General features: G+C 37.2%; 1 protein-coding gene across 2 annotated transcripts in view; it reads left to right on the forward strand.

The window, feature by feature from the left end:
• Window positions 1-628: 628 nt before the first annotated feature.
• The window catches only part of LOC126834913 (amyloid-beta-like protein), a 54,991-nt gene continuing 28,233 nt past the window's right edge, over window positions 629-27,386 (forward strand). For both annotated transcript variants that reach the window (XM_050567137.1, XM_050567138.1), the window contains exon 1: window positions 629-990. In XM_050567137.1, the coding sequence (XP_050423094.1) occupies window positions 928-990 (63 nt within the window). In that variant the 5' untranslated portion in view covers window positions 629-927. The remainder of the gene's footprint in view (window positions 991-27,386) is intronic.

Consider the following 27,386-nt stretch of genomic DNA (forward strand, 5'->3'; position numbering starts at 1 on the left):
TTAAACAATAGTAAAACCATTATTCATAGACCGAACTTAACTTAAATGGCCTAGGGAACTGGTGAAAATTATCCAGGTACAATCAGTTAGCTGTTAGGTATAATAATTATACTATCAATGTTATTTTCAAATTATTATTTTTTTTTGGGAAGTACAACAATGTTTAGATGGTAAACGCACACCCATCTAAATTATTTCTGCCGAGACTTCGTAATTAAACGAGTATCAACATTTATTTTTTTTTTTTTGCTGATAATTTTCATATTAAAAGATTTTAATTTGAAGAATTTTTTATTGAACAAAAAAAACTTTAAAAATTTAACTTTTAATACAAAATCGACCAAAGCCACATCTAGAATTGGGTTTAAAAATCTAAAAAACATATCAAAAATTATTTTTTCATCCAAATAATATACTGTGTCAAGAGAAGAACAAAAATAATAGACCATCTTTGGACTTACCCGCGGTGGACGACTAGATGGCGGTGGTGGTAAAAGCAGTGGAGAAAGACACAGTGGCGGCGGCGGCGGCGGCATTACGGCGATGTGATCCGGACGGCGGCCGCACACCTGCGCACACGCGACCCGTACACCACCGCCGCAGTCGCCTCCACCACTCGTCCCAGGCCCTCGTACGACATTCCTGCGACGAGCGAGCGACACTGCGGTTGTACTCCGCGTTGTACTCTGGACGCGCGCGGCACACATCAACTGTGACACTCACACTCAACGGAGGCCAACGGAAAAACCAGCGTTTTTCGTCGTTTTTTTGCGGTGTTATTGTTTTCGCGTTACAGTACACCTGTTTTCGTTTGCGCGGCACACGGACGCATCAAAGAGACCTCGACCCAAAGGCCGCAAGCCACCGACAACCCCGCAGAAGGGTGACACGTTCGCAAGAGCAACAGCCCACGGAAATTCGCCGAACATGAGGGCCGTCGTCCTGTGCGCAGCCCTGTTCGTCGTGCCCTTGTTCGCTTTAACGCTCAAGGTAAGTGTCTGGCCTTACGTACGTTTACATAAACATATTAGCTTTTAGGACGTTACTAGAGTCTTATCAACTAAAAGTAATCTTCTTGTAGAAGTATTGATAATGCGTTCGTTTAACTCTTATAATACAAATCGGTATGTGCGGTTTCACTGTTAAACGTAAACAATCCAAGTGGTTTTGGTCGTTTTCTTCTTCTAATATTATTATAAATATTGTAAACAATACCAGCGGCAACAATGACAATGTTGATCTCAAACCTAAATATTTTAGTTCCCCCACCCCCGCCCCTGGACATCTGTTACGGGGTTTAAGAACGTTTTCCTAAAGACAAGACAATAATCTTGACCGAAAATCGCACTGCATTCGCGCTTAAAACAATATAAGGATTTTGGACGGCCTTGAGAGCGATTTTATTTCTCTGGAAAAAAAATACTATACTAATAATAATAATAATAATAATAAAAAAATAAAGGTCCGCCGAGAAAAGGCCGCCTAAACACACCCTTGTAACGCAATTACCCGTCCGTTGTATACACATTAAGGGTCGTCATCGGTCGGTTTGCATACACATACAATAACATTATATACATGAATTATACAATAATATTATTACGATGAAATGTTATTGTGCGCGTCACCAAGAAGATATCGACCAAACGCGACGACTTGCTTACCAAAAGGGGACTCGCCTACTTGGTTTAGGTATTGGTAGTGGCTTTTTTTATTTTCAGTTTTCCAAACACGAGTCGACTTGTGCACTTGAACTGTGGCCGCGCCGTGAAAGTCTAAAACGACCCGGACGGAACCGGTTAGGCTTTTTTTATTATTTTTTTTATACGACACAGAAGAGATGACGAGCGACGCGATCTACAAGAAAATCACGTGCCACCGAGGCCGGTGATTTGTGAATAAGACTAAGAGAACGATAACCCTCCCCTCCCTCGTTTGTGTGTGTTTCCGTCGGATCACAACTTTGGCGTTCAACCGAGTATAATAATTACCGTGTTACCTCGGTAATCCCTTGGTGTACGACACGGTTTGGTTGGGTTAGGGCCACTCGTTAGTGTTGTTTTTAAATATTTTTTTTCTTCCTGTTTTCTCGAGACGCGGTTTTCCTTAATCCCGCAGACCCGTCGGCCGGTCACGTTTGTCCATAACGAGGGCGGCACGCCGCGGGCAACTGTCTTGGCACACACCCATTGTTAGTATGACAATTTTGAATACAGAGAATTGCCCAAAGACGGAAGACCTCTTTACCCCCCCCCCCCCCCACGATCATTTGAATTAATCCGAGGGGCTCGGCTTAAGTGCAACGATTTATGTACAACACAATAACGACAATCGAACCGCAGAAGTGCAGTTTGTGCGGTTTTCAGTGGCCAAGTCCAAGGAGGATGACTCGGGCAATAAAGGCGTTTATCCGGGGCCGTGTATAGACAGTAATTTTAAGGAACGGGCGCTTACGCTTTGGGGCCCGTCCGTTGTGTCAAAACTATATTATTGTAATTAAACGAGTTTCACTGGCGCGCGTTGTCCGTTTCGGAAAAATCGCGGCCTGTTTATGTATTATAAACAGTAAACGCACGCGTATAATGTATAGGTATAAAAGACATGACGTATGGATGAACGGACCTGTGTACAAGATTAATTACGGGCGAGCGCGAGAGGTGCGTATCACTGTCTGTTTTGTGGCACGCTGGACGCGGCCCGCGGTGGAGCGGATAAAACGTTTAATGCAAAAACTAAAGAAGCACCGCCGCCCGCCCTAGCAACCCTGTCCCGCCGTCCCGCCTCGACCCGGGGCGGCGGCTCGGTTATTAAATTCCGCCCGGCGGCCAAACGCTGTCGGAGAACGGGCGGACGACGAACGGTTGTTTCCCACATGTACTACCGGCGGCCGCGGCGGCGCGGAGAGGGGCAATCAATATTTCTCCCGACGTTGCCGGCGCGGGCCGCAAGGGCGCCTAGCGTCTTGACGCGAGCCGCGGCAACCGCAGGGTAATTACAGGGACCGTCGCCCCTGAGTTTTTTCTTATCTTGTTTTCGTTCTTTTTTCGCTCACCCCTTGATCGTTGTTCTGTTCTCCTTCCCTTGTTCACACATAACGCACACACGCACCCTCGCAGCATCTTCCTACAAGATTCGCGCACCATTAGACTCGAACAATGCACCGAGTACGCGTGTATTGCACCTCTCGCAGTAACATCTTTCCGCGGCTTCAAGTCCGGTACCTAACTCGACGCAAAACAAATGTGAGGCGGAAAAGAGGGGAAAAGAGACCAAATCATGGGTCAGGGTTGGAAACATATTTAAGAAAAAAAAATCATGTGATCTGCTTAAGTGTGTAAAATAAAAAGTTGGCAATATTTCAAAATTTTGTTTGTTCTCAAAAAACTTATTTTCCAAATTCTGGTCTCAAAATGCTCAGAATTTGAAATAACCAATTACTCAAAATTGAATTTTTCCGATGGGAGGACCCTTTTTCCCTTTTCGCCTTACAAATATGTTCCACCTATTTGTCCGACTGGGAATAAAAATCTGAATTTACAATATTGTCTCATACCTATCTCACTCGGAGTAATTTTTAGAGTTTTTAAAATTGTAGCTTAAACTTAACTCGTGGGTGATGTAAATAAAATAGAAATATTAATTATTTTAAGTGGCTCGGCCGCGGTCTGTATTCGACTCAAAATCATGTCTTAAATAGAATAATCTGATTTTGATTATAAAATATGTTAAATGTATGCATGTATATTTATATACATTTTTTTCTTGAATAAAAAATGAACTCCTACAGTGGAGATTGGATTTCGATTTGAATAATATCAATTTTTACTTTTTTTTTCAACTCATTATTTTTGCTGTTTTTTTTTTGAAAATGTAATCAATTCCAATGTAACGTCCAATCTCCGCTGTAGGAAATTTTCCTCTTTCAAACGGAAAATAAAAAATAATCGAAATCGGATCACTTAACGAAGCGTCGTCGCTTTTCACGTGAAGTCATTTTTCACTGCCGAATTATTACTTATAGAAAAAAAATGTTAAAAATACCTTGAAGCTTATACGAACTATCATGAAAACAAACTGACACGGTCAACATTTATTAGAACCTCATTTTTCTCAAATAGTGCCTACATTTTGCCCTTAAACAAATTAGAAGCGAATAAGAAAAGGTAATTTTCGATTTCCCATTTCAAAGAGCTGTCAAGTCACCTGAAAACAGTTACATTTATAAATCCAACTCAACACACATTATGAAATTTGATCATTATCTCCTTCTTCACCTTTTCACATACAAACGGGGACGACCAGACGAATCCTCTCTATCCGAAAATCCCTATCATTCCTGTCATCATACATTTTTCTTTATTCAACACTCGTTCTTCTACATCTAAATCCCTTTGCACTTATCTATTTTACCTGTTTTATTATTTAATATTCTCTGTTCGGTCTAACCTAGTCACTCCCCACATCCATCCATCTCTTTTATGCTATGCCCAACATTGACATCCGTGCACCGTTGCTGGCCTTACTGTAGTCTTATACAGTTTTTCTTTTACTTTGTGTCACGTTTCTGCCACACCACACCACTTTTGCCTCTTTTCACCCTATGTCCAACCACGCCTTTATTCTCCTGGCCACATCTCTTTGGCTATTTTCTTGCTCGAGTCTACAATATTTTTATATGATTTTGTTTTTTACCTTAATAGTTAAAACGCATTTGGGCGGCTAATTTGTTTAGGCGTTTAAAAATCAACGTTAAGACAGGGAAATCGTGCATAGATAAATCCATTGTTATCGCTTTCCCTGAAATACCACATTGCTTTAATTGTATTTAACTACATCAACTTGCACGTTAGTTTAATAACGAGTTTTAATATTTAATTTCCACGCCATCGTTGTGTCTTTACGGTAGCTGCCTTCCTGGCTAACTCTTACAATAATTAACAGCTAAACGATTATGTGTAATTTATTAAGCACAGCCAGAAGGTGTCTAAACGAGGAGAGTTCTAATTGCAATACCGTAGTGCACTTAAATTAATTAGTATGTTGGTACAATCTCGTTTGTGTTCTTAACACGAGGACATAATAACCGTGTAATCCTACGGCGCTAAGTAAACAAAAAGGATTGACATAAAAATATTATGTTTATGACCATAAACGCTATCTTATTACAATGCCCGTCTCGGATTATGCTAAAATTAACTTGAAAAATATACTACTATTAGCTGGCTAATTAAACTGTTAGACAACGGTCTTTGATAATAACAAAACTGTTGTCCACACAAGACACGTTTCCTGTGTACATTTTTAAAACGTTAGTCAAAATTACTAACACCATCATAGTTGTCTTCGCGGGTTGAAGGTTTAACAAATGATAATGTCTTAGTATGACTTGTGGTTTTTGTTCAAAATAATATATAATTATCCATTATTTTTCCAAACGTTTTTCTCAGACTCGACCGGGTTACTAGTATGACCATAAGGGCTAATTAATCGTTGCCTTTAAAAAAAAAATCTTTATTTAGTGCATAAAGACATCAGTCATCGGCAAACCACAGACGTCATTTTGACACCGCAAAGAAAATGGCTTTTCGATATTTTAAAATGAATAACAGCCGTGATATTTTGAGGAGAAAAAAAAATGAATTTCTCTATTCCCGTTTATAATAAATAATATAATGATGATGTTGTTACTACAGTCTTTACGGCCTCTAGCATTTCAATATTTCAAACGAACGATTGCCGGTGCCGCAATACATATTTTATAATTTGAAATATTAATGTAATTTTGTTTTATATATTTATAATATGAATTATTATTGGGTTTAATGAGGGTTTTGATGATTCAAAGTTATTATTGTATTCGATGCCAAATTAAAAATATTATTAATGCAAAACTCGCTGTGGAAATAAAATAAAATAACTTACACCGTTATTAGGTGCAGACGGCTAATAACTTTTTGTAGGGTTTATTTTTGCGCTGAAAACGAATTTCTCGAAACAGCTCATCGTATTGTAGTGTGGTAGACTTCAATTACTATTGTTGTTCTCTTAGCGCGGTGGCTTTGCTCGTCACAGTAATTCAATCGTTGTGGAGCCATAATACTGTCGCTATTCCCTTTGGCACACCTTATCCGTGTGGGGGGATTTGCCACGGATCTGTCGCCGAAACGACTAATCGGTTGTCACGGGATGTCACGGCGTTTATCCCGGGCGATAATTATTTTTAAACGCCACGGGAAACGTCTTGCAAATCGGACAAGACGTTATCTCGAGAAAAACAACTTGGACGGATCAAAAACAATGGACACGCAAAGAATAGATCATATACTTTTACCCATAGAGTAATAATATAAATAGAGATGAAGTAAATATAAAATAGTTAGTGCGCTATAATGAAGTAAACAGAATGACTAAACTCAGTAAAATAATAATAAAATGAATTTTTTTTTTGTTGCAATTTTTGTCTGTTTGTTTCTTTTCTAAAATAACCTAACAATTGATTTGCGTACCTGACCCTCGTCGAGTTGCTCGAGTCTCGGTTGATTTATCTTTCTCAGCGTCGCCGTTAATTACACCCGTGGTCCGTTTGTAGAGGTTCTTAGCTCGTTACTATAAACACATCACGGTAATTAAACAGCATGACCCTCGTCTAAAATCCAACTTGGATAAGACCTAACGTCCTGCGTTGTTCAAACGATAATTATATTACAATAATTGTACCTACATTGTATATTGTCTTGGCGCGTTATCAACGTGTGCGAAGTTTGTGAATATGTAAAATAAAATATAAATAATAATATTACATTTTTTTTTATACGGCTTATAATGATTACCTTTGTTTTTGTTGATAACAATCCAGTTATATTGTATAACATAGCATTTTATTTATTTTTTGTTGTTTGTCATACAATAATTGTTTTACTATGCGTAGGTGGTAGATAGTAAGTATAAAGTTGCACTCCGTTAAAATACAAAATGAAACTCTTTTCTAATCAGTTAACCGACACAAATTGTGTTAAACATTTCGAGTGTATATTATTAAAGAGCGGGCAACCCGTTTTGGGTCGGGTTATATTAATGGGACCCTTAAACTGATTGCCCAAATGTAGCGCACATAATTATTTACAACATATTCAAGCACTTATTCCCCACAGTGTAGCTAGTAATTATTTGTTGTTCTCCGTCCGTTATTCACTCCGTTTAGCAATACACGATTTAATATATTATTATTGTGCAGTTGTACTGCAGTGGTCGTTAGCAAAATATATTTAAGTAATAATTTACGATTAACTCCCGTTGATTGTTAAAAGTTAATTCCAGCAAACTCCGAATGAAATCATTATGTAATTGGTCGAATCGATTGTGGACTTCTTGTTGTGTACAAAAAATGCAAACAAAACCGATAGCTAGGTGGTCAAGGTCAGTTTGAAAGTAATATGATCATATCTCGAGCGCGGTTGATCATGCCTAGTTGTATTGCGTTTTTATGGAAATCAAATCTAGGAACCGCCGGCCATGGTAACGACCATCGCGAATACACGGCATACGGTTCGGTTTCAAAATAGGAAATTATCCAATTACTCGACAACGACTTAATGTTATTCAACAGAACCCACGTCGCCAAGACGGCGCGGCATCAAAGATGAAAACGCCGACGGAATGCCAAAGTTATGGTCGGCCGATGACGTTGTCGGAATTCGCAATAACCCGGTGGTACGGTTATAGTGTAGCAGTACTAATAATTATGGGCATTGGTCTCAGAAATTTTGAACTACACACAAAAACAGAGCAAACTCGGGTAGATATGAAAACGGTAGAAGATGGTGCGTCTTAATGATGACAAACATGGTAAGGTAGAAACACCTCAGGAATGTACCTACTGGTGGAAAACTTGTAACCGAACCCCAAAGTTTGTCCGTACGATGGGAATCGGAAAACGGCGAACGGAAATTAGTTGACTAAACACGACCGCGGTTATGGTATATATATATATATACCGATAATTGTGCACACCGACATATAATATTATGTTAATATATTATGCTTATGCGCACAGACTGGTTATGATAACACTCGTCTGAGGAGGACAAGGTAACGACCGGCAGAAGAGGATTGTATTTATTGATTTTCATCAGCCGTTTCCTGTGAAGTGTAATAGTAAAATTATATTATTATACTTTTTCCCATTGTTTTTTTTTTTTACTTTTGGTTTCCACTTGTCCGCGTGTATATTGCCCGATTACAATACGTACACACCTACACTTACACAATGGATTTTTGTTTTGGGGGATATAGACCGAGATGAGCAAAGTTTAAACCGTGTACACGAAGGCGATGGACGGGGTTGGGAGGGGAAAGGGGAAGTCACGTTTTCACGTTTCGTGTGTGACACACAAATTAGATTCGATTTTTTTAGTTGCGGCTTCCGACTGCCGGCACACCTCTCGTGCACATGACAATAACTGCAAATACTTGTTTATACTTCGGTTACATTTTTTTTTTTTAATGTTTGAAAGAGGAAAATTTCCTACAGCGGAGATTGGACGTGTTGCATTGGAGAATTGATTACAACAACAGCCAAAAAATGGGTTGAAAAATTGGTATTATTCAAACTCTTTATTATTGCAACGTTCATAAATTGATTTTTTAAAATCGAAATCCAATCCCCAATTGCTGTAAGAGTATAAATATACATGCATATATTTTAATGGGTGTAATTAACGAAAGTTTTCTCATTTACAATCATGGAAAACCGTTAAAATAATTTTTTTCACCGATTATGCAAGGTAGTCGGGTATTTTAATACCTTCGCGACGAAATGTAAAACATTAACCCGACCCGTTTTGAATACCATTTGCATTTTTATAGTATTCATTCGGAAATACCCAATTTCACCCCAATAACTACGAGCCGCATTAAGTATACTTGTGTATATACACTCTGGTTAATGTATAAATAATCGTCTATAACGTTTTTTTATTGTTATTATCCAGGCTCTACTTACGTTTGTATATCTAATTCGATTTGATTGGATTCGACGCGAAAGTATAAAATGTAAATTTCATTGTAAAATATACAAAAAATAATCGTTACGGCGTACCGCCACTGTTTAGCACAAGAAGTCTAATGAAAATGGAAAACCGTTGTTTTTTTCAAATATTTATGTCCCCCCGCCCCTTCCTTCGCCAGTTCCTCGTCCGATCTAGGCGGGGGGATACCCCGCGAAAAGAATATAATATTATTCTTTAGGGTTTCGAAGCGCGAGAAAAAAAGTTTCAGCGACACTGAAATATTATATTTGCCTCGTTAATGCCTGTAAAAGTCAAATGTACAAAACCCAAAAAACCAGGATCATGTTTTTACACGGACCGTCTGACATAATGACACTTATTTTTCACATTCGCCTTATACCTTTTTCCGTCGTTCAACGCTGTGCGATTCCTTTTTTTTTTTTTTTTTTGGTGTGTGTCAACTCGGTCACATCCCGGTTCAAACTAATCGAATTGAGGTTTTCACTTTTTCCAACGGTACTATTTTATACGGCGTTTTTTTTTCTAAATGCAAATATCGACTTGATTAAATTACAATATCCGAGAGTTCGAAAAATCGACTTAATTCGATTAATCCCACGACGACGTTTGATTACCCCGCGGGATTACGGGTCGCGTCCCTATAGAGAAAAGCCAATTAATTATTTTTTTCTGGTCTTGAAAAAATAAAAATCACTGTCGGTATAAAAATTTATATAATCTTATAGTAATAATAATAATTTTGTTAATTGTTACACACAATTAAAAAAGTTTCTACAGTAAATTTTATACTTGGGGGGGTTTGTACGGTAATAGTGCAAACTAAAAACACTTAACGACGGTTTCGAGGCGAAAAAAGAACAAAAGTGTAGGTACATAATATAAATATTATATTGTTCAGGTACCTCTCGATTACAGTAACGTTTATCGGTATAGACAAACTCGGACCGGTATTCCCCGACGGCCTATATCCTGCGCTCTGATGCTCGAGAACTTTAATCAAGTGCCTGCACGACGGTAGTTGAGTTATAATAATAGTTTTTGTATAGCGCCAGCCAGAGATTAATTGTAACCGATAAGTACAAAATATAATAATACCGGCGATGATAATAATAATAATATTGTTATGTAGGAGGTTTTTTTTATGAAAAACGCTAAAAAAATTACACTGTATAATATATTATTATGGCGGGATAATAATTCTATATTATAATGTGTTTTGATGTGCGGCCAAAGAAAGTACATTGTGCGTCCACTTTTGAAATTTACCTCCGTGTCCGGCTGTGCATTTCGGCGGATGACACTTTTGGCGTCGCTCAAAATGAATAATTTATCAATTCCAGTGTAAAACGTTTTTTTTTTATAATTAATTGTGTGTTTTCGTGGTACTACTTTAAGATGAATTATGAATTTATGATTACTATTGCTACCGAACACACACAAAATCATAAATCAGTAAAAACATTGTGAATAGCGCCCATAAAAAAATTGATTATAAATATCGTGCTGACTTCATATTATTACATTATATATATTATAGAGAACAATACAATACACCGGCAAGCCTATCCTGAAAAGTATGTTCCCTATAACGTTATTATCATATTTTTTTTTTTAACCGGATTACAGTGAATAATAATAAATAATAATAATAGTATAATAGAATATTACCATTTTTATTTTCATTGTTATTTTACAAAACGTTAATAAGCCAACGCCGCGGTCGTGCAGTATCCCTGATAGTATATTGTTAAACCACTGATCCTTTATAAACTGGAAATAATCACAATATATTTCACCGTTGGGTTAACTTTTTATTTTCAAAAAAAAACAAGCTTTCAACTGCTAAAGATATTAACGAGTAGCGGGTTTAGTTTTTAATCCAATTGTACTGAATACGCCTCGAGTAAAAGTTTTATGCTCTATTTTATTTTAACCTAATATAAAAGAAGAAAAATTACTACTTACCTATGCGAGAAAACCTCAACTCATCGCTTACGTTGGGTTGAATACACACTAACCTTTACAGCAGCTGTACCTGACGGTTTGATAATTAATTATTATTATTATTATTATAGCAATTACCACAGTTAAACGCTCGGGAAACCACTGGAAGCGATTCGAGTGGCTCGACTACTATAAACTCATAATAATTATACGTGTGTGTGTGTGTGTGTGTGTGATGTAATGATAGTACTAAAGATATTATTATTATAACCATCATAGCACTAATTACAATTTGGCCGTCACAAAGTTGTCTGAACTTGTTGTTTTTAAAGCACTCTGCATAATTCGCATAATATTGTTCGTCGGTCTGGAAATCGACCACGTGGCATTTTATTATCATATTAAACACACAAACGAGTGGCGTCGACGTCTGACGGCGAGAGATGCGATTTTGACAAAATGAGTTTATCGCGCCCGTTTAATTATATATTCCAAAGTCGTTGTCGGTTAGAAGATTACTTGGGGTTCGGATAAGACCCCGGCTCGTCGCACAATCGATCTGCACACAAAGCAAGTACTGCTGCCGCGGCGGTGGCGGTAACGAAAGTGTAGGTATAAAATATATACCTAAATGTGTGTGTACACAACATGATAATAATATTGTATATAGATGATAATCTCGAGTCTGCTTCGTGGCGCGGCTGTGTACCGTTCACTTTGATCCGGCGTTATACACTTTATTAAATATCGGTAAGATTTTTTTTTTTTATAACAGCACAAAGGATAAGTTGGATAAACACACGAGAAAACATGATTAATGAGTAATGATATAATACCTAACGGATTTTCGTGGAAAGAACAAGTTAAACTTTCTCCAACACCCTTTGGGAATACACGGCCGATGAGAGATTTGATTATGTTTTTTTAATTTTTTGTACGTGCTGTATTTTTCACCTAAATAAAAACAGCTTATAATATTACGATTTTATTAACGTTTTCTTAAGACGTGGCAATTTGAGCACAGCTCACGATTTACTATCAATGCAACACCGCACACCAAATTTAAACACTTTTCATGTGTAAATGGCGAGAATCAAATTTGTGAAACAATTACAGGTAGAAAAAGGTATAATCGACAGCGAGTGTACAGTGATCAAGATCACTTCATTTCACTTTGGCGGCAGGTCCAAAGCATTTGATCACTTAGAAGCCGGTTGTGTCCCTACGGGATATTCGTCAGCTGGGGTTACGGCTGGCTACAATTTTGTATAAAATATTTACACTTTGTGTGCACATTACCTTTTCGACCGAAATTAATAACTGTTTACCACGCTGAACACCACCACTGCTGCACGTTTGTGTAATGTTGATATTTAACGGGTCCAAACTACTATTGAACAAGTTGTTGCATATTATAAGGCAATAACGTTCCGGTATGACCCGCAACGGTTTACCCGGTTCAACCCGTTCTTAAGGCGTTTAGGACACCTTTGGTGCGTTCAAAGTGTACATCGAGGATTCATTTCGCTTAGTGCCGGAACATAAGGTACCCAAGACCAACGGTCTAATGGACTCTCTGGAGTTTTTCTGTGGACACAAACTACAAGTTACAATAAAATTATGCGTTTGCATCTGCCAGAGAAATCCCCGAACGCTGCCCGGTCGGGTTTAATCGGATTACTTTTCCGAGACGTCGTAAACGCATTTCGAAGGTGCTTGGCAGTCTCCGAAGGCGGTCGACGGGCATGTGTCGTGCAATATGTTTCGCAGAGGTATTTTTCAAATAATTTCCCCGGCTTGTTATATGCTTATTTGGCGGCCAAAGAACACGGACGGGTTTTTCGCGCACCATTAACCTTTTAAAACCTTTCGGCATTTGTGCATAGTGCTCGCGCGGGTTATAGTATTTTTCCCTTTTGTACCGACTTGCCGCCTTCGACACCCTTTTAAACGTCTCCGGGCCCGCCCATCGAATGTGAGCATTTCACGGTTCGCGACTTTTTAAACGCTCTAATTCTCACCGATCGATGATTCAGCGCCATGTGCTTCCATCGCACACATTTCAATGTTCGTTTACCCAAACATGACCGCTGTAACACGCACCACCCGTGACTCGAGTTTAGACTCAGTTTGTTATTTTTTACACACAGCAGTCTCTATAGTATATTATACTCTGTCTTATACGACCTATGAAAGATGTTAATTAAGGGGCGACCAAGAGACAATAATTCAACACTGACGCCGGCGGTAGACGTTACGTTAAGTTTGATCATTGTGTGTGAACTCCTGTCCAGACGTCTAAACGCCTATGACGGAACTGCTTTCCGTGCCGTCGACGGCGACCACCCGCATTGAATCTAGCACAAGGTATAAGGTCTCTGTGATTACACCACCAGCTTCTCCTCCGGTTAATTATAAACCGTCTCGACCAAACGTCGAACCGCGTGTATTTGCTTAGAGCATCTCGAAACGTACACCACCTAGGCGTGTACAAGGCGGAAGCGTTTTGTGTGCGGTTCTGCTGGTGGAAATTTCATTATATGCATTTGCTGCGAGAACCCAGTGGTACCGGGGGTAAGCCCAGGACGTTTTGTGGATAGTTTTAATTAAAACCCACCGAACAGAGACCATTGTTTCACGCCATATACTCTGCCGACGACATGTCGGACGTCTCGAATTAAATTGCCCACGGCCGTATAGCTCTAATGAAGATTTCTTCCACGTCTATCTCTCAGCGCCGCTCGCATTGTGTGACGGTCTTAACAAAATAACGGATAACTAATGGCTTGTCGCGCGAGTCCGTCATATATACATAATATGTATGTACGTGCATTGCCCATCTGTCATCGCACCGGCGGCCACGCTGATTACGCCGTCTTCCATACACCTACCTGTCTACATTTCTTTCTTTTTCTTTTCTCCTTTGCGCGTGCACTATACCCGTTGTGCTCGAGCTGTGACAAACGTCGTCTTTTGTTCCCAAAAAACTAGATCCGTCTTGTTCACCGCCGAGTAGTCTACAAATATTAGCCACCTCTCCGGCGAAGGCAGACGGTAATTTACATTTTTATCCGGTTAACTGTCTTCCTATTTTTCTCTTGCTAAATGCGTCGATGGCGCCCGATGAGTCTCTATCCTCGCTTTTCTTCGGTGTACTCAATGAAATCCTTAACGGTTAGTTAGTTGGAACGTCGAGGATTTGCGGACTTACTGCAGCCCATTGCAGCTGCGATTTAAACTTTTTTACCCGTACAATTCCAGTCAAAAGTAAAACTATAAATCAGGCGATCGTTCTTCTTCCCAACTTAAGTATTAATACCTGTGTACCTACACCAATCTTATCCATAAACGCTATTTATCCTTTTTGCTTTTAAATTCAAAATATGTTATCGTTTAAACGTTGACCCCACAGCTTTTATGAAAATATAGTAAAGTTTCAAACTTGTATGCTCTTATGATATTTTGTTTAACTCTTTAAAGGGTCATGGTTAGTATATTGATTTATAATAATATTATTATAAAATATAGTGCGTTACATAAATGACACGGCTGCAAACGAATGCAAGTAAATATAAAACGTCTCGACGTCGGAGTGTGCTCAGGATAACGACAGTAATTTTCCACGGGACGTTTTTTAAAAACTGTTTTAGTTACATTATGGACGGTCATTAAAAAATGAAAAATTGTCGTTATCCCGGTAAACGCGGGTTTTACGTGTCCTCGATTTGAATTCGTTATATTTTTTACGATCGATTTGACATCTGTTTGGATTTTAGTGTCCATCGTAAAAAACCGCACCATTCGACTGTTGTCTGTACCTAACATTATATATGCGCCTATGTGAGACTCGAACAAAGCGCAAGTCAAATCGAATGAACCAACATATTAGAATTATATTATTGGTTCTGTTTATTATAGTAACCTCTATAATATAGCGCACATCTACCGTGTAACACTGTGTGTCGGTGCTATGGCGTGTGTCTCTTGTGAAGTTAATAGCCCGAGATGCCGGTGCGGTTCTTGGCTAAACAAAGACGGACGACAATGACGGTGTGGATCGGGCCGAATCTAATTGTCAATAATAATTAAGGTGGAAGTTTGGAATCCGTCAATTGAATTGAATCGTCTTATGAAATATCTCTGCAGTACCCGAGGAGGTAATGTTTGTTCGTTTCCCCTTGAGGAACTGTTTGCAGTCAACGCGTTTTTACACACAACCTGACAGCGGTCGACTGCACACGCGTTGTGTATTGGTATTGTGCGGACAACATTATCGATGCCCGGGTTTCGCGTGCTGAGGAATTCAATTTGCCGCCGATCTGATTGCCAATTCACCGGCAACCAGCCATCGGTTAATGGAAATCGACAACTAATTAACTGAGAATTTCCAATTTCGACTACAGCTTGTCCCCCACCCGTGATAAATTTCCTGTACTCTGCGCGGTACAGGAAATTTGCGACGGCCGACACATGAACGGGTCCGGTCGTTTTTCGGTCGATTAGTCGCCGGTCGGACAATTCGGTTCGGCCATTCAATCGGACGTCCGACAAATTTGTGTAATTTATCGTTGGGAAAGCGTAATTATTATTTGCGTTTAGTCGGTCCGCAGCCCGTGGAAACCAATAATATTGATCGTTTGTGCGAGTCCGTTCAAGCCCCGGCGTTAATATTAACGGTGTTTTATTTTCTTCTTAACTTTCGACACGGCCATGTCTCGTGTGATTTTGATTTTTTATATTGTATTTGTTCCTCGTCCCTGTCTCTCTCTATCTACCGACACACGCACATGTCCTGTGCAACCGGTTTTACCGGCAACGACAGGTGATTTGTACACCTTAAACTACTTACACTACCGTCGGCAGGTGCATTTTGGATTGCGCCGCACACAAGGTCCAACGGCGACCCAGTCTTCTTTGTACAACATGCTTGGACACGGGCGGAATATTTAATAACAAAATAAAAAAAACTCTATCCCAATAGTGCATAATATCTGTCGGCGCGTACACAAATAAAATATATTCCACTAAACGCCGGCCGAACCGCAGTGACGGTAAACAAAATATGAAAATCCGGACGGGTTTTAATCCGACTCGGGTTTTACCCGGGGCGACGAGCTTAGGATCTACCCGGCTTAAAACCGGAATAAAAAAATCTATATGTGTGTATAAGGCAGCAGGGATGAAAGCAGGGATGTGACCCGATTCGGGCACCACGTTCCAGCAGAGACTTTACGGTCGAACGACCCCCAGACCACCTTGTTGTCCGCACACACCTTAGCTTGCGGCGACCGTATATTATTATAGTGATGACCTCGCAGGGAAGATTGTATAAATGGCGTGCCAAACCCAAGTCATCCGTATAGTGCTCTCCGGTGGCCGGAGACATTACGGACATCTCTAAAGATAATTCCAACGCGCGAGTCCTAACCGATTTTTCGACTTGAACGCGCACAAATTCATTCTTAAATCGGTCCTACATAATATATATTAGAAGATAGGGTTTAAGTTATATTATCGTATGTACTTGCAAAAACGTGTCAGTCAAGAAGTCGACTGGACGACATATTGGTAAATCTTCTATAGAAGTTAATACATGTCTATACCGTAATTTGTTTTGTTGTCGAATCAAGTAAATCACATTGTAACCAATACCGTAGTAGAATTTGTAATTTAACATCATTCAACTTCATGGGTGGTCTCATAGTATAGTATAAAATATAATCTAAAAAAAAAATACAACTATCTTGTCGTTGGCTTTTTAATGAATGTATATAGCTACAGGTTTATGATCTTATTTTTTTTTATTCATCTACAACGCTAAAGGATATTTGATTTATATATATATTATATATTTATTAATTTACATATATACATATAATATTTGCTCGAAATTCCGTTTTCCTTTCATATTTGCATTATATACTTTTTTTGTGTCCTTAAATTACGGGTACTGATTTAATATTTAATTTAGGTTGTATTCAAAGGTGAGCTGACGGTTAGGGATCCGCGTGTTCTGCGAAAGCTTGAATGCGCAATATCATTAAAACAGACTTAATAATATAGATAATGTTTATTTCAAACAGAATATAATACCTATACGATAAATCCGTAAGCTGGAAAATGTATTCCTTTTGTATCAAACGCGGGTTCGCCGTCACCCCGGCTATATTTTTACCTGTTTATTATTATTTTTTTATAGTTTTCATATTTTGAGTAATGAAAATCTCCCTTAATACACGTTCGTGCGTGTACACTATAAAAGTGGGTTAAAGTGTGATATTGTGTTATTATTGTTTTTTTCACAACAGAGTTTGTCGTTTGGGTGGCCGGCCACTGCCGATGAGTTAGTGGCGTTTTAAAGGCGGCTGGAGAGGGTAGAAAATGGTCAGCGACTGTGTGACGTTTCGGTTGTAATTTACGGTCGTTTTCGCACGAATATATTATTATTATTATTATAATACTTGACCCGTTAACATAAATTTATCTTTTGTGTAAAGCCCATGTGTCGCCGTCGCCATTCCGGTCCTTCATATTTTCTTGTTTCGCACAATGATACATTATAAGGGCGGCGGACGGGCGTTTGTGAAATTAATAAAAAAACATATCACTGTCACGGGGCACCGATAGCCATGTAAATCGTTAGTTATAATATTATTGTGAATTTTTATGACATCCAAGAATCGTTAAACGGTCGAGGCCGATGGCGCCGAGGCAAGAAGGTTTATGTACAGATATACTTTTATAAAACATCCAGATTGAAAATAAACTGCTGGTAAACTTTTATCGCCACCCCTCTCTTTATTTTATCCTTTTCTCGGGGGTCCGATTTTACACATTGTTAACGATCTGCTTAAAAATATATATATATACATCTGTATGGTATGCATAATATGTAAATATTTTATTCTTCCACTCTGGCACTCTACACGCTTCGGTTTATAAGTACAGCTGTTTATCTAGGGGAAAAATCCGTCAGTTTTAGCGTTGAAGTGTTTTGTTTTAATGCCGCAATGAATTAATAGCCGAAAATCAAAGTGAAAAATAAGGACACAGCTACCTGAAATCGAACCAACGCGGCTATGCTCTCTGGTCGCTTCACTGTTGAACTTTTTGAAACTTTATCTCCCACTCGTTGGTATTTTCACAACAATGAAATCACTACAATTGGGTACAATTATTGGCTTTTATTTATATATATATATATATATCTGTTAAAATCGATACTTCAGTATACAGTGCAAAGATTCGCAAAGGGCACGGTTCGCAGATTATTTATTTTTGAACATTTGCCAGCTTAAAATGGGCGTGACATTTTCCCTACCCGAATAGCCATTCCGTTTTCTACTAATATTTGTTTTGTTTGTGTCAATAAAGTAATTTTGTTTTTCGGCACAATCTTCGGTTACATGGCTGCACTCTATTCAACAATTTAACAATGGCTAGGCGGACTTAGTTAACCGTAGACTTTAACGTACACATTATTGTTGTATTGTATCACATATTATGTGTATACAACATAGATTGCGGTGGACAAATCAAGGACTAATTCAAATGTAAATCATTATAGTTTACTTTGTTAAACTTCAAAGCTATTTTTAGTTAAATTGTTCGCATTATCTTAGTCAATATTTTAAGTAAGTGTTTATATTTAAAACTTGTCTTATTTTAAAAAAAAAGTTCTAAATGTGTTAGTAAGTTGAGATATATATAATATATAAATGTATGTGTTAGCTTTTAATCCAACGTATGATTTGTACAAACGTATACAGCAAGTAAAATATGAGTAACTAATCATCAGAGTCAATATAGATTGTATTGTATTTGTTTTATATTACCAATAGTAGGAATTAGTGGAAAATGAAATGATTCGTCATCTTGTTGATGTGTAAAAATCAGTAGAAAACGCCTGTTCTGATGGTAAAGCTCTTAAAACGCTACAAACGTTGTTTATGCATGGCCAAAGGCTGTCTGCTGAACTTAATGCAATTATACTTTATTTTTCAAATTAACCTTCCGGTTTCTCATTAAAGAAAAGTTGTGTTTAGTAAAAAAAGAAATCTAATCTGCTGGCCTGTAAAAAATAATAACTATAGCTGTTATAATATAGAGTATAACGTTGACTGCAATGAGAAAGAGTTGGGCCGGCGGCGGTGGCGTCTCAATATTAACCAAATAATTAAAATCGACAACCCGGTCTCGTCTTAGAATAACGGTTGGTTTTAATTACACTGGCCGTAAAATAGCAACGTAAAACGATACGGAAAGGGAGGAATATTGAATTTATCACATGTAATGTAATAAAGCCCGGCCGACAATAAAGCTTTTATAATAGGCACATTATTATTATTACTATTATTATTATAGGATATAAGAAAAAATATAATGTTGCCGCCGTCGCGTCGTGTGTATCACATTAATTTTAAATAAGTATAAATAAGTGCTCGGTGTTTAACATTTTCTAATGGGAAAGAAGTGTAAATAATTTCGTTGCGTTTTACTTGCCATATTTTTGCATATTTAAGTAGTTTCGCCACTACATCCATCGGTTGTAGTATTATTTTTCGTTGAACAGTCGTTGCCCATTTGCATTAATGTACATATTTTCAACTTTTATAACGATCACAGCAGCTAAAATATAATTATATTTTGATCGTCAAACTTTCTTGCCTTTTTTTTTTTAACTGGTGCGAAGCGTTGAAAGTAATTACCATTTCTGGTGCTTTGAAAAATAACATTAAAATATTACGCCATTGCTATTTTATAAGAAACTAACCGGTAACTTTGATCGACTAAGTTTTTCATTTGGAGAAAAAACAAGTTTAATAGTGTATGATTAATCATTGAAGAATAAATAGTATTCAATGTAAAGTGTTATGATAAAATGTTATCTTTTCATACGAATAGTCAATTTATATTTGAATAATAATTTAATTGAACCAGAATGGATTTTACTGTTTGTTTTTTTAAACTACTTCAACGGGCAAACATATTAGATTATCTCACAAAAGTGGAGAAAATCCCAAGCGCTTTTTCAGAAAATGGTATTTTATTAAAATGGGCCTTCGGGTTTACTGGTTTTCAGAAGTATAACATTGTGTTTATACTTGTATATTATGAAAAACACGAGTGTCAGACATTTTTTTGGAGATCAAGGGCACAATGTTAGCAACAGTACTAAAAGAAACTGGTAAAAAGAATATTACATGTGAAAAACTCTCGGTTCTATTATGGGTAAAAACACGGTGTCATATCCATTTTTATAATAACAAAACATTATTGTACAATTTCCCCAAAAAAACCTTAAGTACAATCACTATTGAGGCAAATCATAAATTTTATAGTTGGTCAGTTAATTTTATACTGTCTTTTTGAAAATTTTTTTTTTAATTTCCTTATAATTTTATTCACTTTTCTTTCCCTTTCGCCATTTTACATATTAGTCATCTCTAATCCGTTATAATACTATAAAGTTGTATATTGTTTAAAATTAGATTCAAAAGGTTTAGTTACTGATCGATATATCGTTTGGTTGTCGAAACATATTAATATTTTTATTTATAAATATTACTCTCGATACTTATAGTATAAGACGTATACACTTGTGAAGTCTGTATATAAACTGTAATTAAATAGAATGGTCAATTTTGTTTGTTACTTTATTTTTTCTATTGCTATTATTAATGGATTTATCGAAGAGAAATAAAAGACTACCAAATTCTGGTTGGTGTGTTTTTTTTTCTTTGCTCTAGCACAACTGTTCGCCGAAGATTGACTGAAAAACGTTTTTGTAACCTTTTGATGAAAACGGTGTTCTGTTTTGACAAGCTGTCGTCCGGTGTACCTACCGACACGACCGACTGAAAGTTGATTAAAAACTCGACTTAAAGAAATCGAGAAAAAAAAACCGTTTTCGCGAAGGGCTATTGAAATATTTTTAAATCATACCCTCACAATCCCTACCGTGTAAATATTGTGTTATGTCGTTTGCGTGCAAAAACGTTTTCTCGGTATTTTTATCGTAGAACGTATTTTGACGAGTTTCGGATGGCTTTTGAATAAGATGTTGTGTGTACTTAAGTATAAACGCAATATATGTGACTGCTAAGACGCGGTATCGTTTCTTAAATATATTCTCAACACGGTATGCGATGTGCGTTTTGTGAAACATATAATATTTTAATTTACTAACACAACAACCATGGCCGTTTTGGTTGTGTTATCCGAGCGCGTGGTGTCAGGTATAATAAGGAGGTATTAAATCAGATCGTTATTCAGTATGTATAGTAATAGTATGTATTTTTATTTGAAATATAACACAAAAAAAATCGCCTTGTACACCGTTAAAACACGGCCAAATGTTGTAATTCGATATTGCCCGTAAAATATTGTACGATATTTTAATGAATATACACAGTGCTGTTGTGCCAATGAAATCCCATGTACCGCGCTGGTTTTTTACCGAATAGGTACCACCTCTAGTCAAAATATTGATTGTAATATTATATTTACAATAATTATTAGTGAAAGCGTACCGGCAATATTGTACAAACTTCGGGTTGAACAAATTATATTAACAGTGCATTTTGTACTTGCCAAAGCGGAAATTTGAGCTGTCGGCTAAAGCCCAACAAAGAGTAAAATTAAATTCATAAACTATGGCGAATCCGCCGGGTCACGTTCGATCACATAGCATTATAGTCTCATAGTTGAACATAAACTTTCATCGTAGCTACCATAGTTTGACAAGGTGAGAATAGGTATTTTTTCCTTTTACCGCTTTAGTAAACTCTGCCTGACACCCACCCACCCCCCCATTAACTTTTAAAAACTTTTTCACTGTCCTATTAATAACGTTTTTTCAAATACACAGCGCAGACGTGATGACGTTGGAAACACAACATTTCTCTAATGGAGTAGTTTTGAAAATTATGCGATTTAGTCTTATAAGGGATCTATAAAAAATGTCAAGGCCTAATTAATGGAAAGGAATACCGGTCATTATATATTACGTTGATACCGTATTTTGTTGTTGAACCATTTTGCAAAATAAAATAAATAGGTTTTGAAAATAATCAAAAAAACACAAATGTCATCCCTTTTGATTGGTTTTACGCTGAAATGTCAATTGATTTTCTGTCTGCCGTGTGCTCCCATCAGTGAAAAGTGTTGTGACTTGGCTAATTATAAAACACCATCTGTGTACAACCAATAATTCGACACCTAAGCTAAAACGGACACAAATAATGTATTCATAGCGTTATTGTTCAGGATAAAAAAAAAATTATTATTACTAATGTCCAAGACCAAAATCGTAGACATAACACATGACAGCTAGCAAAGTACTTTTTTTTTACCGTCTGCCCTTTGTCCATTCATCGCGGCCATATCGTTTTGGGTACGGTTATTCTTCGATATTGAATAATAGTTACACGTTGATCAATGTCTCGATCCTTTCGGCATTTTCATCGGGTAATTTGTTTCTCGACCCAATCGGTTACTGTAATTTAAATACAGACACACACACATATATTATATATATATATATATATATACCTATCTGAGTGTGCTTGTGAATTTTCAATATCCGTCACAGCCTTTATCCGAAATTGGCTTTATCGGGCCAATTGAATATTCATTACAGCTCTGGGGTAAAGACCAAAAAGAAGAAAATATAAAACAATAAGTCTTCCTGCTTAGCAAAATTCGATTGAAAACGAAAATGTAAACACAAAATCTCATACACTTTTATCGTTTTTTGTATTCTAGTACTGTAAAATGTTTATTAGTATTATTAAATATATTACATGTTAATGTGCCTATACCTACGAAATCTTATGTATATTTGCATTAGTCGGTTGTTAAACTTTTAATAATTATATAAGTTGAATGACTTTAGTTCTGTAGTCTCGTGGTGTTTGCACTATTCTTCGTTTAAAGGACTTTGAGCTTTATTTTTTTTTTATACGGTCGTCGAGAGTACACTCATTGAAAATTAATCACCGCAGTATTATGTAGTGAAACTTTGACTAGTAAAGTACATCTAAAAAAAAACCCTATGACAGCCATTAAAACCGTGTGTAATTAAATATACCCCTTTTTATGTCTGCGCTGAAATAAAAAAAGTATGTTCAATATGTAACTTTATCCCCGATTGTTCTGTTCTTTCAGATAATTAGACTTGTTTGTTTCAGCTTTCTTAAAAATCAATTATTCTGGATTCATTATTTACATAAAATCTTTGACTGATTCGCTTTGTCGAAGACATTTTGACAGCCAAGTACTAAGTGTACAAATCCTATGTATTGGCTTACCATCAATGTTTCATTTTATAAACAATTAGTGCTTTGAAGCCACTATTAATTTTGTCACGTCGTTAATCACAATCCGACGTTGGCAGTCGCAAAAAACAATTAATTGTTTTTTTTTTTAAATAAATAAAAAAACCAGAACGAATTTTATTATTTAATAATTTCATCAATATTACCAGAAATACTTTCGGCGCTTATACTTTGATCGTGAGATTGTCTCGATTAAAATATAGATAATAAACGCAATTTTGATAAACTTTTTACTGGTTGTTTATCGCACGATACAATTTAGTTTGTATTTGTAACCGGTGTAAAGCCTTTTCCTTGTAAACCCGTCGATTTATTTTCATAACGTCTGAGCTAAAGTAATTTTGCGACCGTTATTGTTGTCAAATCGAAAAAGTCTGGACAGTTTGTGATGTCCGAGACGTTTATAATAAAATTCCGTTCGCGGTGAGTTTAGAGTTTACTGAAAGTTATTGAATTCACCGAGTATTTTACTTTTGGAAAGTTTCCAGAGATGAAAACGTTGTCGTTTGAAATATTGTTGATTTATGCAGTCCGCCCCTCTTATTGTTTCCACACCACCTGCGTGTTAAAATATCTGACAGTCAAGTCGATTAGACGATGAAAAATACAATTTTTTAACAGAGAAAAGCCGACTTTTTGCATTGAAGACGACGTCGGCGTTAAATGCGTCAAATTGTTACCGTAAAAAGTACAATATGTTAAATCGAACATAAAATATATTACAACAAGGCGCGAAAGGCAACCCCGTCGTTTGTCGTTCTTTTATGTTTGCTTCAATGGGAATTCCTTTGGTTCGCGGACGGCTGTTTTGAAATTAACTAACAAATGATGCTATAGTAAAAAAAAAATGCCGGGTCTTTACAGACATTCTTCGATGAGTAGGCGGAACAATTCAATTTATATGAATTCTTTGAATTATCTAGCGTTGTCCCTGTTGAAGAGTGTACTTAAAAATAGTTTGCCGGCAATACCTACTGTTTTTATACGACATAAAAAGAATATTTTCAGAATCGCTTTTACCGACTTCCATAGCATCAAAGCGTGGCAACGATACATAACCCATATGGTACCAAAATTCAAAAACTATATATTAATTATTGAACACCGTAGTGTTTTGCACTTGAGTCACTTGCCTATACACTTATATTAAATTGTGTAATCTTCTTACAACTACAGAGTCTGTATTTATGTGTTGACAATTAAAATAGTCTATCAATTCAACACCATTGGTATCAAAGAATTGATAACACTACATTGCCCAGCTCCGTGTGCGACTCAAAATTACATGTTAACGCGTAGGCTGTTCAATGGCATTATAATACGCATACTATACAGTTTTTACAGTTTGCTGTTGATGATCGTATTACACTTAAAGGCCCGTGATCCTAAGTGCACAATAGACGTCGGGTTGAGTGTCAATTCGAGTTGGATTTTTTTTGGTTTTGTTTCGGTCTGTCGGCAAATGATGTAAAAGTATAATAAATCGGACACGCCTCTTCGGGGTGGACTCACCGGATAATTAACGCGTACGGCTAGTTAAAAACACACATACAAGCCACCATACTGACCAGAAGCACATATATATATATATTTGGTCGGTACCCAGGGGATTCTATAATATAGACCGACGTGAATTGATGGTGCACGATGACTTTATATAATCCGCCATAAACCGGGGCATTGGTCGCCTCGGGCAGTTTGTACAGCGCAGCGGTTGAACTATACTATATGCATATAAAAATATTAAAGGCGACGAAAAACTTGCTATATTAAATACACGGGAATTTCTCGCCGGCAAACGCTTTTGCACACAGTATCCCGGGAGAGTGAGAGAGAGAGAAAAAAACACCCGTCGATATCATTATATTGTAATAATGTCGTCGAAATACCCGTGTAAACAAGCTCAGCAAGGTAAACCGAGCAAGGTTCGTTTCGAATCGTTATTCCAATAACGAGCACCGAATCAATTTGTTTCCGAAATAAGCGCATAAGTAAACCCTGAAAGTTTTACGGATTTCTTGGGTTTTTTACTGTGCCGAGAATAAAAATAAAAATACGTTCCTGTACACATGTGTGTACTTAAGGTGTTTACAAGACGCTGACGACGCGAGGTGATGGCAGCTCCAGTGGTCCCTCGGGAGATACTATATACACGTGCATGATAAGTGCGCATGTCGGAATATCCCGACTTAACGACTATAAGCAGCAGTTGAAGGTAAACACCTCTCTCGAGGATTATCGACAAGTTTAAATATATATATATATCTATATATAGGTATGTGTGTGTACATATTATAACGACACCTCCATTCTCCTGGTCGTCGCTTAAACGCCTTGCCGTGCCATCGATTTCGCAAAAAAACAAAATTTATATATATTTATATATATATATATACCCGGGCTATCCGCAACCCACAGACATTTTTGCTGACTGCGCCCCAATAGAGGGAAGAACGTGCACGGCGAATGGAATTTGCAATATTGAGAAGCGCCGCTCGCGTCCCCATAATAGACACCGAGTCGGGGAATTTAATGAAAAAGACGTTTAGTATAGTATAAACTCATCGCCTTTCTGGCTCCCGTCTTAGTGGTTTTATTTTTTTGATACAATTAGGTAACAGTTAGGGCCTTGTAAGACGGTGCCCGCGCTTTGGGATTTCAGACATTCTCGACTTGTTCTTTGGAAGCCTGCGTCTTCCTCTTTGGATTTTGTTTGCTATTTTAGCGTCGAAGGATTCTGAATAAGATCCTCGACTATCTCAACATTTTATGCTCTCCCCGCATCATCCAAAGTATTTACAACAAGTTATCCTCATATAACTGCTTCGGATGTGTAGTTGTGTACAATACGCTATAAAAATCAAACCATAGCGAAGCGTCCATAAAAAGCTCTATAAAAATTAAACATAAAAACAGTTATGTATTCATACAAATAATTTAATGATATCACAAACACGGTTTGCAGAATTTTATGCGAACTTTATTTCATTGTACGATAGTGCATACTATTAACGTGTCATCTGGTGTAAGTAATTTGTTATACGGCTCGTCAGTTTAGGCATCTTGCGAACTTAAGAGCTACGAATTGGCCGATAAAAAAGTCCAACAATTTTTGTTTGCTTCGTCATAAAAAATATGATTTTACTTCAGTCACAGCCTGTATTACGCAAAGCCTTTGTAGCCTTTTTTGTCAAAGCCAAAATTTAGTTATCTTCTTTAAAAAAAATCCGTCTGAAATCCAAGTAAACAACACGGTTCGAGTAGCTTTGACGCCGTTAATGCAATTCCAGTTAATACCGGTGAACAGATTGTTTGCCTTAACGAGCTGGATTCTGCTCAGCCTTCAATCACGGTTATGTTTTATTCTTAACATCCTGGGCTCGTCAAGTCGATTCTAATACGTTTTTTGAATAATCTGGTGTCCTTGCTAATTTTCCTCGAGCTCTTTGCCACAAGTGACCCTTAGAAAATATCATTTTTTCTGATCAGCTTCTGACATTAGCGCAAATCTCGACTTGTTGGTTAAAAGGCGTTTTGAGATTTTAAATTATAATACACTCGTTATCTTGAAGTTAAAAATGTCGTTTACACATTTATCGTAATTTCGAAGCAATTATTTATCTTTTTTGCCGCATAAACTTCTTCGAGAAGTATGTCTGTGCGTCGTGCACTTATATCTCTACGCACAAAGTTTTTAAACCCGGAACAGAGTTAATCGGTGAGAAAATTACACTCTTCGAGGCGGCAGAAAAGAGTATACTTACCCATATTGCATCGTGTTGCCGCCACGGTGGACATGCAGTTTTAAACACTTTAAAAACTTAGAGTAAAACGATAATGTATTTAAGAAAATTCATAACTCCGTATCGTGGTGACGCTAAAGAAATCAAGAGAAAAAATAAGTGTTCACGATTATATAGTTGTTGTGTACATGCAGTGGGACGTTGTACGGTTGTTTGCGGGCATAAGTACACACGAGCAAAGGTACAAACAACAGCAGTGACTCTGTTGACTTTGTTTAAACTTTTAGATTTTACAAATATTTGCCCTTTTGATGAAAGCGTTTGTGTGCTTT

This window comes from Adelges cooleyi, unplaced genomic scaffold (genome assembly GCF_023614345.1).
Source record: "Adelges cooleyi isolate 19-005CV unplaced genomic scaffold, UGA_ACOO_1.1 ACOO_flye_CR_arks_rails_tigmint_CR_PRNA_21, whole genome shotgun sequence".
Taxonomy (NCBI): Eukaryota; Metazoa; Arthropoda; class Insecta; order Hemiptera; family Adelgidae; genus Adelges; species Adelges cooleyi.